Below are 18,946 nucleotides of genomic sequence, written 5' to 3'. Positions count from 1 at the left end.
AGAGACATCTGTTTGTTTTCTTCATTATGAAAAGCAAAATTACGTTTACCCACAAAACACTGCGCATGTGAAGGATGATTTACGTACATTGGAGTGAAGTTTAACGCACAATAAATAATAGTTTAGCATCCAAATACATCATAAATATGGAAACATTTTTGAGTAGATTCGTGTCGAATAAGAGTATAGGTTAAGTGAGCCCAACGCCATATTCAGCGATTAATTCTTTTTGGCTTTATGTTTAGCTACGCTTAGGCCCTCCTTTTTTGTTATATTTCTGAAGACCATTATATTTATAGTATCTGTTATGGAATAAAGAAACTAAAATCGCTTTTAGCTTTGTTTATCTGTATTTATAATGTTAGTAAACATTTAGCTTTATCCACCGGCATTTACATTTCTTGTTTACGTAAACTTACAAAAATGGATCCATTTCAGAGTTTTTACATATAGCAACTTATTATTATACAAATATTATACAAAAATTACTTTGCTTTTTTATATTTACTTTTCTTATTGTTTACATGCACTTAAAAACTTAATTCCAGAGTTTCAACAGATAACAGCTTATGACACAAAAAATATATAATGATTATACAAAAACTGTTTTTACATTTCTTATGTTTACATGCACTTATGATCCATTCCAGAGTTGATATATATAGCAATTTTCTGAAATATTTAAACAAAAAAAAATTAATTTCTTATATTAATTTCACTAGTGAAGCAACAATTAGTGTGGTTTACATGCGCTTTTTTTTTTTTTTTTACAGATTGCAGCTTTCTGAAATATTTTTTAAAATAGCCTTTTTTTCTTTTACATTCCTTATGTTAATAACTTGTAAAGCACTGATTAAGTGGCCAGAGTCTCACTGCATTTCCTTCTCTAAATGTCTCCTTGAGTTACAGCGGTCAAGGCACTGCTGAACTTCTATCCGTCTGTGAGTTCTCATTGTTTTTTCTTGATGGTTTGATTGAGTGGAGCTGTTCTCTGATTCCTGTCATTCATTAAGCTCCTCACCTCTGGTCTGTCTGATGTACAGATCCGCTGCCTTCTTCCAGTCTAGTCCTTCATCCAGCGGTGCTCTTCCAGCTGCTCTAGTGTCAGCCGGAGAGCTGGATTATGGTTCAAGCAGAAAACTCCCATTGCCCAGACATTTGCTGCTTCTGCGTGGAATACGGACTGAAAGATTACCGTGATAAACTCCACGTTCATAGCAGTGTTTGATTGCTTGAACCGCCTGAAGCATGAACAAGTGTGCTTTTCCTTCACTAATAGGACCTGAAAACAAGATGTAAGGTCCTGCAGGGTTCAGGGTAATGCGTGATGAGAGAGAAGCTGCTCTCGTCCTCAAGCCACGTTTGAGACTGCATATCCTTTGACTGTCTGATCTGAACTCCAACAGCAGTGCTGAAGAACCATCAAATAAAGAGTGCTCTATTTTATGCGCCAATTTTCTATTTAATATACTAAAAAATTATTCTTTAGTAGGCTACTTTTTAAGATAATCTTAAAAACTATCTAATCTAAGTACTGAAATGTGCTATTTTAGGACACCATGAATATGAAGTAAAATTTTGCATTTAACATACTTTCACTGCATTTAAAAAATGTATTTAGTTACCACTATAGTACAATTGAACCCATCTTTCATACACTAGTGTACCACATCAAGTGAACCATAAGTGGTTACTAAATAGGCCTACATTTGAGTACAGTTCTTAAGAAAATCTTAAGTAGTACTAAGGAATAATTTTCAGTATATTAAGTACAATATTAGTGTGTGAAAATCCAGCACTTTAAGTACAATGTGGAAGTGGTTTTTTTTTGTTTTTTGTTGTTGCCAGGGCTGTTAGTCTGTTCTCCATTAAGTTTGGAGGAGAAGCCATTTCATCATTCAAACCAATGCTTTCAAATGATCTATTGTTTAATTGGATAATCACATCAACCGTCATATATAGGATTACATTAATATAGACTGTGACTTCAACATTAGACATTGACTTCAACTAAGACTTAGACCTTAGTACTAAGTTTTAAAACATGAAATGTATTGATGATATATCAGAGGCACACAGTAAACAAAAATAGAAACAAACCAATAAAACTGATTCCTGTATGTTTTCCCACAATAGTTTAATATTTAAGCTATAAAGTTGAATTTATCAGTCATTATTTTACATTGTCATCTGAGTCCTACATTTTATTAGGCTAAATGTTGTATTACTCTTATGTCAGTCATGTCATTTTGCAAAATGCAGTTTATGATTATGAGAAATGAATTTATGGTGGTTTAAATATAAACCAATAACCTCTGGGTGTCATAGTTCTGTCTTTGGTTTCTCCCGTTGTCTCCCCCGTTGATCTGTGTGATTTGGTTTAGCCCATCGTTATTGTGATTCCCTGCACCTGTCTTTGTAATTAGCACACCCTTTATAAGTCAGTCTCTGTTTTCAGTTCATTGTTGGTCTTTAAACATTGTACTTCATGTGTGGATGTATCTCTGTGTTTGTGCCGGTTCCTGCTTGTTCTATTGAAGACCTTATTAAATATATTGTTTTTTTTTTTTGTATCTCGTCTCGTCCGTCCAGCACGGCACTCACAACACTGGGGAACGTTCTGCAAAGTTCTGGGAAAGGTGAGCTTTTGGTTCTAAAAAGAACATACAAAGAACAATTCTGAAATGTTCTTATTTGGTTATGTGTGTTTACATAGAAATGAGTGATTTACTGTGTTCAGAGGCAGAAGGAAAAATGCAAAAAAACTGCAAAATGAAGACTGGTAATACAAAATAATTTATAAACTGCAAAGTTTTCACCAGATTCAACTTAAAAACCTAAGTTCAGTAGCTGCCTTAAGTTTAAGTTAAATCAGCTTAAAACTACAAGTCATTTTAACTTATTACAATAAAAATGAGTTAATATAACTTGTAAATGTAAATGGCTTAAGTTGATTTAACTTAATGTTAAGGTAGCTGCTAAAGTTAAGTTGAAACTGGTGAAAACTTTTTACAGTGATAATGATATGTTGTGATTATTATAAAAACCTTGAGTGACAGCATTATTTGTTTCTCCTATCACTATTTAATACTGCATCAAATACAACAATATATGAGAATGAAAATTTTTACTTCACATTACAGCATCAGTCAAGTGTTTGAAATAACTTCCTTCTGTGAACTTTCTGTGTGTCTTATCACAGAATGAGGCAGAAAATATATTATTTTACAATATTCTGATAATGAGCACTGCATTATAAATATACATTATCCTTATAAAAAATACCTGAGATGTCTTGAAGAACACTGATACACTGCTGCAATAGTGAGCTAATTCTCATTTCCATATGCCAGTATAAAAGGAGAAAGTGATGCGACGTCAGTGTGATGATGCTGTGTGTCTCTGTGTCTTCAGTGTCTGTTGATTGTGTGACTGACGTCTCTGTAGCGGCTCCTTATTCACCATCAGCTGATCCTGAGGAAACCACAAATATGTCTCTATACTGAGAGTCCTACAATAAAACACAGTCAGATATGAGTATGAGACATTACTGCTGTCACATCACATCAGCAGATCCATTTCGGAAAAACAGTATATTCATATTACAGCCAGAGATATGAATGAACAACTGATCATTGATTAACAACAGTAAATGATCAACAACTCTCTCTTTATCACTTACACACAGAGACAAACACAGTTGTATATTAAACACAGTTTGAAGTACAGAGACTAAGGTGGAGCTGAATTATTATCTTAAATCACACACACAGAAGGTCTGTTAATGAACTTTGGTCAAAAAGCAAATAAACACTCACAATAGTTGAATGTCTCCAGTTTACAATGAGGATTCTGTAGTACATCAGAAAGCAGCTTCACTGAATCTCCTAGATTATTCCCAGACAGATCCAGTTCTGTCAGGTGTGAGGGGTTTGATCTCAGAGCTGAAGCCAGAGCAGCACAACCTTCATCTGTGACACCACAACCAATCAACCTGTAGAGAACAATGACACAATGTGAATTGTAGTTGAAGTGTGTAGTTTGTTATTGACTCTGGTCTCAGAGCAGGAGAGGAGATATAATGACAAGCATTGCCACATACTGCTGCTGATAGAATGAGATTTATGCATTTTGATGCTCAATGGTGCTGTTTGAAACTGTCATGTGCTTCAGGACTGAACAGACACACAGAGATGAATGTGTTTACAGAACACTGCTGATATTAATCATAGAATTGATATTAAAGGATGTTTTACACAAAGAGGACAAAGACATGAGAGACTATCAGAAAGATCTTACTCCAGTTTCTCCAGTTTACAGTGAGGATTTTGTAGTACATCAGAAAGCAGCTTCACTGAATCTCCTAGTTTATTATTAGACAGACTCAGTTGTGTCAGGTGTGAGGGGTTTGATCTCAGAGCTGAAGCCAGAGCAGCACAACCTTCATCTGTGACACCACACTTATACAACCTGTAGAGAACAATGACACACTCTTCACTCTCTCAGATCAGATCAGTTTAGCTGTGAATTATTAAAGATAAAGTACTAACTTAAAGCACTAGAATGCTCCTTGACCATCTAAAACATGCTTCAGTTACCTATTTTTGATCTTGATGTTACTGTCTTAGGTAGTTTTAATCTAATTTCTAACCTCGTTTCTTTCCAAAATTCTGCAAAAGGTGGTGTTCGATCAATCAAGTTCTAATTCTCTGCATGAAACTTTCCACTCAGGGTTCAGAAAATTACACTACTGAATCTGTCCTTCTGATAGTTATAAACAACATCTTGTTGGCTACAGATAATGGGAATGCTGTTGCTTTGGTCCTTTTAGATCTCAGCATTTTGATATAGTTAATCATAAAATATTAATTTCTCAGCTGAAGAACTGTATAGGCATTCAGGGCACCGTTCTAAACAGTTCCATTCTTATTTAACCAAATGTTTTCTGTTTGTATTGGACAATATTCTTCATCTGCAGACATCTATCTTTGACATAATTCATGTCTTTATTTCATCAAGCCCAGATTACTGTAATTCACTCTATTCTCAACCACTCATCCATTGGGGGCAGCCGTGGCCTAATGGTTAGAGAGTCGGACTTGTAACCCAAAGGTTGCAGGTTCGAGTCTCAGGCCCAGCAGGGACTGTAGGTGGGGGGAGTGAACGTACAGCACCCTCTCCACCCTCAATACCACGACTGAGGTGAGTCCTTTGAGCAAGGCACCGATCCCCCAACTGCTCCCCGGGCGCTGCAGCAATGGCTGCCCACTGCTCCGGGTGTGTGTGTGCACTTGGATTAAATGCGGAGCACAATTTCCTAGTATGGGTCACCATACTTGGCCTCACTTCCCCTCCTTTCCTTTCCTTGATCATTTACAAATGGTTCAAAGCGCTCTAGCATGGCTTTTGATGGAAATCTGAACATATCACCTCTATTTTATCTTCTTAGCACTGACTGCCCATGAAACTGACAGATTTGAAAAACTTTTGTTATAAATGATTAAATACTTTAGCTACCAGATATCTCTCTGACATGATATGTCCTCACAACCCATCAAGATCACTCAGGTCCAGAGATCTTGGATTGCTCTCATCTGTAGGTCTAAACTGAAACATAGAGACTGAGCTTTTTCAATAGCAGGACCTAACCTTTGGATTAGCCTTCAATCATCTATTAGAACTGCAGTATCTCTTTCTATTTTTAAATTTAAACTTAAAAGTTATTTACTTTATTTTTCTTATCTTGTTATTATAGTGCCTAGTACAGCACTTTAGTCAACCTTAGGTTGTTTTTAAATGTGTTTTAGAAATAATGAATTAATTAAATCGATGACCTTTTTTTTGACACAACAGCGCTACCCACTGAGCCACTCTGCCACCCCATGTAACAACATATTAACTATATATGATTATATTTATTGTGATCATAAGTGAATGCAGCCTTATCGGGACCCTACTTGTCCTTCTCCCTAAAGCCCACTCCTACACCTACCCCTAACCCTAACCATGTTTAACTTGCGAAACTCCACGAAGAAAGCCACGGTTTTGAAAATGGTAAAAATATGAGCTGCACATGGCTGATCTGCCAGCATGCCTGATCAATCAGAAGACCTATTTAATAACCATTAGGCACTTAATTCCCACTATTAAATACCTGTCAGACACTTTATTTCTATTTTTGGAATATTTAATTTTTGTTTAAAATAAACACATCTCCAAGTTATATTATAATGGAAAAGAAGGAGAAGGATGGGATGAGGAAAAGGCAGATTTGTATTCGGGTTGGTGTCAAAAGTCCACTGTCCTTACTCTCCGACTGACAGCATGTGACTGGTTGCTTTTGTTGTTTTGTCTGATGGGCTTTGTGCACTATGTGTAAACAGATAATCTATTTAAAATGCTATTGCCATAGCAAAAAAATAAATAAATAAAATAAAGTGAACTTGATTTGCCATTGTTTATTATTTGTTGTTTTGTTTTTAGATTTGTATTTTAGTTTTTAAAATTGTAATTTATTATGCATTTGACATACAGTATACTTTACAGTGTGCTATATATGATCTTACCACAGTTTCTCCAGTTTACAGTGAGGATTCTGAAGTACATCAGAAAGCAGCTTCACTGAATCTCCTAGTTTATTATTAGACAGATTCAGTTCTGTCAGGTGTGAGGGGTTTGATCTCAGAGCTGAAGTCAGAGCAGCACAACCTTCATCTGTGACACTACAATCACTCAACCTGTAGAGAACAATGACACACTCTTCACTCTCTCAGATCACATCAGTTTAGCTGTGACTCCATTATTAAAGAGAAAGTACAAACTTAAAGGTCTAAATTGTCACAGAACACAAAACATGATCATAAATCATCAAAAGTCTCAATGAACCAGGATAAATAATAATTCTTATATGCACTACATCTGTATTTTATGCTGCCTGTATTGAGCAAAATCTTTTTTTTTCGCCAAATTTGATGACACTGTACACTACATAGGATAATTGTGCCAAATATGATCTTACCATAGTTTCTCCAGTTTACAGTGAGGATCCTCCAGGACATCAGAAAGCAGCTTCACTGAATCTCCTAGATTATTATTAGACAGACTCAGTTCTGTCAGGTGTGAAGGGTTTGATCTCAGAGCTGAAGTCAGAGCAGCACAACCTTCATCTGTGACACCACACTTACTCAACCTGTAGAGAACAATCACACACTCTTCACTCTCTCAGATCACATCAGTTTAGCTGTTTAGCTGGCCCTGACCATCTAAAACATGCTTCAGTTACTCATTATTGATCTTGATGTTACTGTCTTAGGTAGTTTTAGCCCAACTTCTAATCTTGCTTCTTTCCAAAATTCTGGAAAAGGTGGTGTTCAATCAATCTGAGTTCTAATTCTCTGCATGAAACTTTCCAAACAGGGTTCAGAAAATTACACAGTACTGAATCTGTCCTTCTGATAGTTATAAACAACATCTTGTTGGCTACAGATAATGGGAATGCTGTTGCTTTGGTCCTTTTAGATCTCAACATTTTGATATAGTTAATCATAAAATACTAATTTCTCAGCTGAAGAACTGTATAGGCATTCAGGGCACCGTTTTAAACAGTTCCCGTCTTATTTAACCGAATGTTTTCTGTTTGTATTGGACAATATTCTTCATCTGCAGACATCTATCTTTGGGTGTTCCACAGAGATCCATTCTTGCTCCTACTTTGTTTTCTTTACACATGTTGCCTCTGGGTTCCATCTTTCTTAAATATGTGTTATCTTTTCATTTATATGCTGATGATACCAAACTGTACCTTTAAAACAATGATAAATGTTCCAGATGGGCATTGCTAGCTTGATTACAAAAACATTTTTGTACCTTGAATGAGAGCAAAACTGAGGTAGTAGTGTTCAGACCAAGTGATGTGTCTGACTGCTGTAATTTAACTTCCATTTCTTACTCCTTGTGCTAAAAACCTAAACTTTTTATTTGACTCAGGACTCAAGTTTGATAATGCTGTGGTTATAAATCATAATTTTTCCATTTACAATGCCTTGCAAAAGTTAAATCTCTACTCTCTCTAAAACAGTAATTCATGTCTTTATTTCATATTTTATATTCTGGAGTCAACCACTCATCCTTTGATTGTTTACAAACGGTTCTAAACACTGCAGCTAGGGTGTTGATCGGCAGTCGTGAATCTGAACATACAGTATCACCTCTATTTTATCTTCTTAGCACTGACTGCCCATTAAATTGACAACAAATTTTAAAATGTTTGTTTTGATTATTAAATAGTTTAGCTACCAGATATCTCTCTGACATGCTACAGTATGTCCTCACACCCCATCAAGATCCCTCAGGTCCAGAGATCTTGGATTGCTCTCATCTGTAGGTCTAAACTGAAACATAGAGACTGAGCTTTTGCAATAGCAGGACCAAACCTTTGGATTTGCCTAACATCATCTATTCGAACTGCAACTTCTCTTTCTGTTTTTAAATTTAAACTTAAAAAGTTATTTACTTCCTGTGGCTTTTAGTACTTAACGTTTTTTCTTATCTTTTGATTATAATGCCCTGTACAGCACTTTGGTCAATAACCTATTAAATAACCACTAGGCACTTAATTCCCACTATTAAATACCTGTCAGACACTTTATTTCTATTTTTGGAATATTTCTTTATTGTTTAAAATAAACATCTCCAAGCTATAATATAATAGAAAAGAAGGAGAAGGATGGAATCCGGAAAAGGCAGATTCAGGTTGGTGTCAAAAACTAAATCCACTGTCCTTACTCTCCCACTGACAGTATGTGACTGGTTGCTTTTGTTGTTTTGTCTGATGGGCTTTGTGCACTACGTGTAAACAGATAATCTATTTAAAATGCTTTTGCCATAGCAAAAAATAAATAAAAAAATAAAAAATTAAGTTAAAGTGAACTAGATTTGCCATTGTGTTTATTATTTGTTGTCTCGTTTTTAGATTTGTATTTAAGTTTTTAAAATTGTAATTTATTATGCATTTCACATGCAGTATACTTTACAGTGTGCCATATATGATCTTACCCCAGTTTCTCCAGTTTGCAGTGAGGATTCTGTAGTACATCAGAAAGCAGCTTCACTCCTGAATCTCCTAGTTTATTCCCAGACAGATTCAGTTCTCTCAGGTGTGAGAGGTTTGATCTTAGAGCTGAAGTCAGAGCAGCACAACCTTCATCTGTGACACCACACTTACTCAACCTGTAGAGAACAATGTAGCCTGGTCTCATTGTTTATATGTAGGTATTTATACGTAACGTTTAGAGGCACAAAACGTAAATTTGTGTACATTTTTATGGATGCTAACGTACAAATAGCTACATATTTTTAGCTAAAAAAAAAAATATTTCCGTATTTTTCATTTCATTAAGATATTCGTATCAATGCATTTTTTATCATTTTATTAGTAAGCGATTTTGATTTTTAGCCCCCTTAACCTACCCACAAACCTAACCTACTCTTTGCTTCAGCGCGGGTTTATTGCTGTTGCTGCTAGTCTCGCTGCTCGGGATAGAGATGAAGATCACCGGATAAAGGCTTGAATTTGTGTGTTCGGTGCATTTTATGGTTCTATTGTTAGTCAAAGCACGTCGGAGAAAACAACTGTGTCCCACTGCAGGAAACTTAGTTAATATTACATAAATATTTAAACAATTGCAGAAATGTTATTTATTTTAAGGGTTTAAAGTGTTTTGTTTAACATTATGTATACCTATGCTTGGAAAGGAGCCAGCAACAGAAATCACACAGAACAGGATGAAATGTTATAGTTTAATATTAAGTAAACTGTTAAACTATTTAATAATTCAATTGAAAACACAAGGCCATTGGTATGACAACTAAATACAGCAATAATAATGAAATTAATGCTGCAATTTCAAAAATCATAAGAATTTGTTTTTAGGTGTAATCAAAATGTCAGTATTGGATGTTAAAGGTTGTATCAGCGATTTCTAGCCTAAAACATAAAGTGTCAATTTCAGCTGACCTTTCTTCACGATCCGCTCGCTGCCTGCCCTAGGCTGACCAGAGAGACGCGGTTTTTTCACAGACAATTTATGGGGCAGTCAGCGAGCGGATCGTGATGAAAGGTCAGCTGAATTTGACACTTTATGTTTCAGGCTAGAAATCGCTGATACAACCTTTAAACTGCTAAAAATATTATTACATACAAATATTATTTGTATGTTTAGATACTGTAAATATGTCAGTATTGTACGTTTTAGCGTCTGAAAAAACGTAAGTATACATTTTGTAGAACCACATTTTACATAAAATACATACGAATTATCATGAGATCATTTTGAACAATGACACTTCACTCTCTCAGATCAGATCAGTTTAGCTGTGAATGCATTATTAAACAGAAAGTACAAACTTAAAGGTCTAAAATGTCTCAGAACACAAAACATGGTCATAAAACAAATCAAAATCAGTCTCAATGAAGCAGGATAAATAATATTTCTTATATGCCCTACATCTGTATTTTATGCTGTATGTATTGAGCAAAATCCTACTACATAGGATTGTGTCAAATATGATCTTACCCCAGTTTCTCCAGTTTACAGTGAGGATTCTGTAGTACATCAGAAAGCAGCTTCACTCCTGAATCTCCTAGTTTATTCTCAGACAGATCCAGTTGTGTCACGTGTGAGGGGTTTGATCTCAGAGCTGAAGTCAGAGCAGAACAACCTTCATCTGAGACACCACAATTACTCAACCTGTAGAGAGATGAAAATCATAAACACACTATAAAACAGCTATCTAAAAACCAATCAAACAACTTGCTACAATAAACAACAACTTGCAATTTTAATATAATTAATATATATTTATATTTACATATTTAACACCTAACACCTATATATATTTTACATATTTAACACCTAAAATGAAAGTTTCTATCAAAAAGGTTTCATCAAAAGAAGCAAAACAACTTCTTAATAGACCAAATAAAGGACTTAACCTAGAACACTCTATAAAAGCATGAAAAAACATTTCTCTTTTAAAACAAAAAGGACCCACTTCAGGGTTTAAAACAGAATCAAAAGCATTGACAGCAGTTGCACCATGGAGAATTCTCCACTGTATATCTCCAACTCTTTTTTCAAACAGTGGTTTATACAAAAATCTCCATTCAGGCTTAACCTCCTCATCTGTTTTAAAAAAAGAATGCTATGGCGTATCCACCATGTAATTCAAAAACTGCTTATTAAAAGCCAAAACACAAGATTTGTAAATGTTTTTTCCGTTGACTGAAAAAAAATTCAAACACAATGTTTTACCAGTTTTAAAAAAAAATACCCCATACAATCATCTAGTTTAGGTAATAAAAAATATCTGAAAAAGAGTCCTCAGCTGTAGGAATCTTTGCCCCTTCATAAAAGTCTGCTAAAGATTCCCTCTCCTCAGCTGATAAAACAGACCGCAACTTTGTCAATAATTGATCAACTTTACCAGTGGAAAAAAAAAACAAGTTGTAAAGCAACTTGCTCAGTGTTCATGAAGTTGGGACCAGCCACCTATACCAAGTGACCTAACCTGGTGGTCTTAGATTTACAAAGCAAATTGCTTAGCCCAGGAAACGTGTGGTCTCTGGCAGAAATGTCCAATCGGGCTCCATGGTTTATGGGCTCATTTAACAACCAGAAGAGAGAGTCTGTAGATGATGTCCTTTGATGATTAAAAAGACTCCAGACTCTAAAGAGGTTGCGATAAAACACTGGGACATTGGCAAGGTCCAGTTTTAAAGGGTCCATCAAGAAAAGAGCACTGTCTAGCTGAAAACCACCCAAACTCTGTAAAATAGCACACGCAGTAGCTCTCCAGCTGAAATGAGTTGATCCAGACAGACATTTCTGTATAAATTGCAGACGAAAGGCTGCTGTCCTGCTCTCCAAGTTTACTAACCCATGGCCACCTTCCTCTTTGGACAAATATAAAACACTCTGAGAGACCCAGTGTAACTTATCCCAAAAAAAGTCTACTAATAAGGTTTGAATTCTGTGGATCGATGCAGGCTAGTTTATGCCATAGAGACGAAGCAACCAAATTGTTAATAATTAAAATTCGCCCCTTGTAGGACATTTTTGGGGCTAACTACTTTCACTTCCACTTTCAAACGCCCTTTCAGTTTATCAATAACACCATCCCAGTTTTTCTGTATAATAATATCATTACCTAGAAAAAATCCTAAATATTTAAAACCTTCCGTGATCCAAGGTAAACCTTCAGGAAATTTTAACCTTCCTTCCCTCCATTTTCCACACACCACAGCTTCACTTTTGTTCCAATTCACCTTAACAGTGGATAAAACTTTAAAATCAAGTAATTTCATTTTTGGCATTTGACCATGACAATCAAATCGGAATTTTAGATTGTGCCGATATATATATGGATTTCAGTTGTTGCCTTAAAAAGTATGTTGAAGTATGCGGCTGTTTTGCTCCATTAACTGTTTGTGATTGTTCTCAGTGATACTTACTGAACTGATTTGGATTCTTTAATCACAGGCAGCAGCTTCTGAAGAATGTTCATATCGTCTTGTTTATTTGTTCCTTTAACAAATGTATCAAGACGAAACTCATTCAGATCCTCTTCTGATGTCAACAACACAAAAACTACAGCTGACCACTGAGATGAAGAGAATTTGGCTTCATTTAATCTTCCAGATTTCAGATACTGTTGTACTTCCTCCACTAGTGAATGATCACCCAGTTCATTCAGACAGTGGAAGAGATTGATGGATTTCTCTGGAGAGTCAATGGTCCTGATCTTCATCTTGATGTACATAAATGTTTTCTCATTGCTGTCAAAGCTGCTTCTTTTCAGTGTCATTATTCGTTCTAGGAGAATCTGATGAGACTCCACTGACAAACCCAGAAGGAACCGCAGGAAAAGATCCAGATGTCCATTTTTACTCTGTAGAGCCTCATCCACAGCTCTCTGATGAAGCTCAGATAATGAATCACGTTTAAACATGGGCTGAAATGAGTCCTTGAATTTAGATTGTGAATTCTGTTTGGTGATTGGCTCAAACACATATCTGTTGTAGTTTATAAAGGAGAGGTGAGCATATAGAGCTGCTAGATGCTCCTGAATGCTCAGATGAACAAAGCAGAAGACTTTCCCCAGATACAAGCCAAACTCCTCTCTGAAGATCTGAGTGCACAATCCTGAGTACACTGATGCTTCTGTCACATCAATGCCACAATCTCTCAGATCTTCCTCATAGAAGATCAGGTTGCCTTTCACAAGTTGCTGAAAAGCCACTTTCCCCAGTTTGAGGATCATGTCTTCATCTGTCAGCTTCTTCTCATAGTCCTTCTCATGTTTGATGTTGGTCTGAAGGATCAGGAAGTGTGTGTACATTTGAGTGAGAGTCTTGGGAATCTCTCCAGTCTCTGCTGGACTCAACATCTTCTCTAGAACAGCGGCTGAGATCCAGCAGAACACTGGGATGTGGCACATGATGTAGAGGCTCCTGGAGGACTTCAGGTGTGAGATGATCCTGTCGGCCAGACTCCGATCACTGATTCTCTTCCTGAAGTATTCCTCCTTCTGTGGCTCATTGAATCCTCGTACCTCTGTCACTCGATGGACACACTCAGAGGGGATGAGATCAGCTGCTGCTGGTCTGGAGGTGATCCAGATGAGAGCAGAGGGAAGCAGATTCCCCTCAATGAGGTTTATCAGCAGCACGTCCACTGAGGCGGATTCAGATATATTACACAGTTTCACTTTACTCTGAAAGTCCAGAGACAGACGACACTCATCCAGGCCATCAAAGATGAACAACACTTTATACTCATCACTGGATATTTCCATTTCTTTTGTTTCAGGAAAAAAGAAATTAAGAAGATCTGAAAGATTGCATTTCCTTTTCTTCATCAAGTTGATTTCTCTGAAAGGAAGTGGAAATATGAGCTGGACGTCCTGATTCTCTTTCCCTTCAGCCCAGTCCAGGATGAACTTCTGCACAGAGACTGTTTTTCCAATGCCAGCAACTCCCTTTGTCAGCACAGTTCTGATGGCTTTGTCTTGTCCAGGTAAAGGTCTAAAGATGTGATTGCATTTGATGGCTGTGCCCTCTGTTGCTGTTCTCCTGGATTGTGTCTCAATCTGTCTGACCTCATGCTCATTACTGATCTCTCCACTCTCACTCTCTGTGATGTAGAGCTCTGTGTAGATCTCATTCAGGAGTGTTGGCTTTCCCTGCGTCGCTGTTCCCTCATACAGACGCTCAAACTTCTTCAGCAGATTTGATCTAAACGTGTTGAGGACTTCACGGCTGGAAAATTGAAATACTACATCATAACATGAGACACAGAGTTACAGAGCAAAATATCTTTTTTGTTTTCTGTTATGAGACACTGAACATATCATAGGGTTTATGAAGTCAGTTATTAATGATCTATTTGAGTAATGTGTGATGATGCACTGCATTAAAATATCCCCCAGTTTACCTGACAGCAGGATCCGTGTCTTGTGGTTGATTCATAGACTGGTCATATTTCTTACAGACAGGTTTTATTTCAGCTGATCTGTGTGGCAGGATTGACCTTGAATCAAGAATCAAACACATTTTTCTCATGACCTTAATAACAGTTCTGACTTTATTAAAATGCACCTGTTCAAGGTCACAACTGTAAAATTAAATGTCATTGAAATAAATATAAATAAACAATTCTACTCTGAGCTCTATTGTCATTAGATTGACTGTTTACTAGCCAGATTTCTGCTCATGTTTATTCATTATAGTGCTGTATAATTATAACAGTTTAATTTAAAATATATTTCTATAATGATATCTTTAACAAAAACTGTCATACTTGAGGTTAAACCTTGTGTCACTCTTAAAATTAACTGGATGATGTATAGATTCATTACTCCTCATAGACACACAGCTGGGCTCTGGATCTGATTTCTTCTGGTGAATTGAACTATAACAGAGAGAGATTAAAGGTTCACTTTATGCTTTCATAGATGTATCTCTCAGTGTGAGTAAATGTTCAAACATCATATATTATGAAATATTCACATTATAAAACACCATAACAAATATTTCACTCATGTCTGTTGAAATTTATTACCTGAAATGTTGTGAATGACCTATAGACTCGTCACTCTTCATAAACACACAGCTGGGCTCTGCTTCAGATCTCTTCTGATCAACTGAACTATAACAGAGAACCCTTTGAATTACTGTATTATTACAACTAAAGTTCTTTCATAGACTCTCTGCCATATTAACTAATATGAATACCATAATAACATAAATACCTAATATACAACAAAAACCCAATGTAAATATGACACACAGCCCTGGCTCTGATCTCTTCTGATGAATAGATTTAATGATGACATTCATTTTAATAAATGTAAAATTACAATATGTGTAGGGGACTTCTATGGTTAAAAAGCTATTGTTAAGTGTTAGCTTATTATGTTTATGTTGAAATGTTAGGCATTTATTTATTTACATTTTTCATAATCTGCCTGTAAATGTTTGTATCTCAGTGGATTCATTGCCCTTTTAGGGGTTTAAATCAATATATATTTTTTTGCATACAGGTTTATAGACTTTAGACTTTGAAGTTCAGAAAATCAGTTCAGTACTTTTATAGTTTTATGACTACATTTATATGACATGTGTTGTTAGTCATTTATGCAAACGTATGTATAAAGATGTACAAAGTATATATACTATATATAACAGTATAGTGTTTTTGCTAAGTATTGTATTTCATACATCATGTTTTTTATGGCTCATTTATGCAATTCAGTGTTTATTCCTCAAAAGCCTGTTGTGTCATATTCCACATCTACGTTCGGTAACACTTTACAATGAGGTCCATTAGCTAACATTAGCTATCTACATTAGTCAACATGAACTTAGTTGATGTTAATTTCAGCATTTACTAATGCATTATTACAATCATAAGTTGTTACTAACTATCGATCAAAGGGCAGAAGGCATGAAGTAGATTGCATAGGGAAGAGTGGGGACGGTTGCAACACTTTTTGCATTTTCTTTAGTTTCTCAAGGACTGTTTGTATTAGAAAGCCAATGTTTTAATACAATAAAGCCACATCTGTCTGCTTCTCACCCATATTGCTGCAACATGTGTACATATGATAATATGCATACAATTTACACTTAAATAGACAAAGTGAAATGTTGCAACTCTCCCCACAGTAGGGACAGTTGCAACATTCAATAAAATGTAATTAAATAATTCTTAAATATCATTTTGCAATTTCTTAATTTTATTTGTGCTCAGTCAGGGTCTTTAAACATGTAAATTGGCTGTATTAAAAGTATGAATAGTAAATGAAAAACATTTTTAAGTAACAAGTAGATTTTTTACCTATTCACAAAAAAAAAAAAAAAAAAAGGAGAGATACCTAACTATTAAAGGGGCTCATTGCTATTATCATTATACATTTACAATTATGTAATGTTATGGCAAGCTTTTAAATCAATGTTGTGGGACGGGACAGCATGTTGGGATGGTTACAACAGTGATAGCCATGATAAAATTGGTATATTAGCTTGACACAATATCATTGACACACACTAGCTATGCCTATTAGAAGCTCAGAACGCACTTATTAGAATGTTATGTTTTTACAATGCGTCACACAAACAACTTAGACACTATGACCAAAAATTTAATCTTTAAAAAAAAAAATACTTTTTTACAAAGAAATTGATTTTTTGTAGAAGGAATGATCACACGTGGCTGATTTCTTCCAGGAAGAATGAGGGGTCAATAAAGCATGTGCAGTATGAATATCATCTCTCTATCTTATTCCTGCTTGAAGATACAAGCCATGTTGCAACCGTCCCCACTCTCCCCTACAGCTTTATCAGCAAAGCTTTGATTATGTTAATAATTTATAGAAATTTGCGTATCATATTTAACACAGTAGGCTAATATATTCATAAATAGACATTATACTTATTGTTTACTATGAGTTACGAGAGTAAAAAATGTTTCTAACACGAAGCCAAACAAGCTTTCAGTTTTTAATCAGTTTATCCTCGAAAAGGAGACGACGATTCTGCGGGATACAAACATTCAAATAAAAATATAAAAGATCGAAAATAGCAATAAATTAATGTTCTGATGTCTCTTTATGGTCTTTCCTTTGTTAGGGTTATTATAGTATGTATTTAAAGTACCTGCATCCTGGAGAACAGTCTTGATCTCGGGGCGTTTGTGTGTCATCCATGATGAAGATGAACAGACAGAAGACTGAGATCTCCAACACTTACTCTGACTGCAAATCACATAATCATTCCGCTGAACGGATCCTGAAAGTCAAATGCTAAAATAAACAACTTCATTTGCTTAAAAATAAAAATATACCACACATATTAAAGAATACACGTCAATCAGGAGAAACATGAATGCAGAAGTCACCTGCGGCGTCACTCACCTGCGCTTCCTCTGAGAGTGACGTCACATGCGTTCACCACTGCTGCCAGAATCTAGGGGCAATAATCTTACTGCTGGAAATTGGCAAACACACACAACTGTACACCTCACTATACTCCTATCTGGAATAACAAATATATTCTACATAGGAACAAATCCTTATTTTATGAGGACTGGGTAAATACAAATATTTAGTCAGCATTAAGTTTAATGGATGAGAGTGGCAATATGTTAAGATTACAATTCATTCACATTAAAACACGGATTTGCCTGTCATCCAAAGCTATTTTTTTAACTATTATTACTGCAATAAAATGTTAATGAGATGTTCCCTTTCCTACTCCAAAATCACTGCTGTCCTTCCATTGTTATATGTTGGTGATACTGAAATAGAGAATAAACTCTGCACTTACAAATATATGACAATATATCATCCATTCATACTACCCTTGTCAAATATTAAGAAATAAATTAGATTACACATTTGATAAAACATACTGTTAAATATTTCAGAACAAATTTCCCATACTCCTCAAAAGAAATACAGTTTAAAATGTTAAATGATATATCTCTCCAATACATTTCTGCATTCAAAATTTAATTTCGAAAATGTGCCTTATCTATGCAAACATTTATATGAAGATACAGAACATCATGTAGCTTTTTCATGTAGTTTGTCTCAGCCTTTTTGGAAAGCATTGCAGGACTGGATTATTTCTAGGTAATGATGTCACTGAAATTACCAGTAGGGATATTTTGAAATTTATGTAATGTATTATTCCAAATCCGTAAGACCTTTGTTCATCTTCAGAACACAAATTAAGATATTTTTGATGAATTCCAAGAGCTTTATGGCCCTCCATAGACAGCAGCACAACAACCACATTCAAGGCCTAGAAACATAAGGACACCTTCATGTGACAGTGGTTCAACTGTATGTAAGACTATGGGAACTATGAGAATACTTTTTGTGCTCAAAGAAATAATAAAAAAAAGACTTTATTCACCAATTTCTTCTTTTCTGTTCTTATCTGTACCATTCATGACAGTACAATGACATTCTGACGTGGAATGTACATCTCCCTTATTTCATTGTCTGTATTTTCTAGTTCAAATAAGCAAGGCTGGGCAAAAAAAATCTAAAATCTTCAGATGTTTATGAAGATTGTTGCCTTCTTCCTCTGCATGTAAACAAGGCAAAGCGCATCCGGGTTCTACATCAGAACACCAGCAACACATGCATACATCGTGGTACCCGTGAACAAATGTCGAACGCTGACAAAGACAAGAAATTGTTAAAAAAAAAAAATTCTTTATGCACAAAAAGTATTCTCAAAGCTTCAAAAATAAAAATAATAATTACAGTTGAACCACTGATGTCACATGGACTTCTTTGTCAGTGTTCTTGGTACCTTTCTGGGCCTTGAATGTTGTAGTAGCATTGCTGTCTATGAAGAATCAGAGAGCTCACTGGA

General features: G+C 35.5%; 1 protein-coding gene across 3 annotated transcripts; it reads right to left on the bottom strand.

Moving 5' to 3' along the window:
- Positions 1-2,120: 2,120 nt before the first annotated feature.
- On the bottom strand, positions 2,121-17,418 carry LOC141348764 (NACHT, LRR and PYD domains-containing protein 12-like). 3 transcript variants are annotated; one of them, XR_012357558.1, is made up of 13 exons: positions 17,216-17,418; positions 15,120-15,206; positions 14,859-14,969; positions 14,493-14,588; positions 12,512-14,317; positions 10,575-10,748; positions 9,055-9,228; positions 7,019-7,189; positions 6,567-6,737; positions 4,300-4,470; positions 3,819-3,994; positions 3,286-3,511; positions 2,121-2,653 (listed from the first exon to the last, which is right to left on the bottom strand). XR_012357558.1 is itself a non-coding variant. In XM_073853042.1 (12 exons), coding segments are annotated over exons 1-12 (3,189 nt in total). In that variant the 5' UTR covers positions 17,266-17,418; the 3' UTR covers positions 2,681-3,472. The 3 variants fall into 3 exon arrangements, 2 of the variants coding, with proteins under 2 accessions (XP_073709143.1, XP_073709142.1); XM_073853042.1 differs by lacking the exon at positions 2,121-2,653 and having other exon boundaries at positions 2,681-3,474; XM_073853041.1 differs by lacking the exon at positions 2,121-2,653 and having other exon boundaries at positions 2,682-3,511.
- Between the last annotated feature and the right edge of the window lie 1,528 nt (positions 17,419-18,946).

Source organism: Garra rufa, chromosome 13 (genome assembly GCF_049309525.1).
Source record: "Garra rufa chromosome 13, GarRuf1.0, whole genome shotgun sequence".
Taxonomy (NCBI): Eukaryota; Metazoa; Chordata; class Actinopteri; order Cypriniformes; family Cyprinidae; genus Garra; species Garra rufa.
This window is presented reverse-complemented; position numbering and strand designations above follow the sequence as displayed.

Excerpts from the sequence above, each read along its gene's own strand:
- LOC141348764 (XM_073853042.1), bottom strand. The coding sequence starts at position 17,265 with ATGGATGACACACAAACGCCCCGAGATCAAGACTGTTCTCCAGGATGC. Across the intron at positions 9,229-10,574 it reads TGTAAACTGGAGAAACTGGG|GTTGAGTAAGTGTGGTGTCA; the intron begins GTAAGATCATAT and ends TGTTCTCTACAG. Across the intron at positions 4,471-6,566 it reads TGTAAACTGGAGAAACTGTG|GTTGTATAAGTGTGGTGTCA; the intron begins GTAAGATCATAT and ends TGTTCTCTACAG.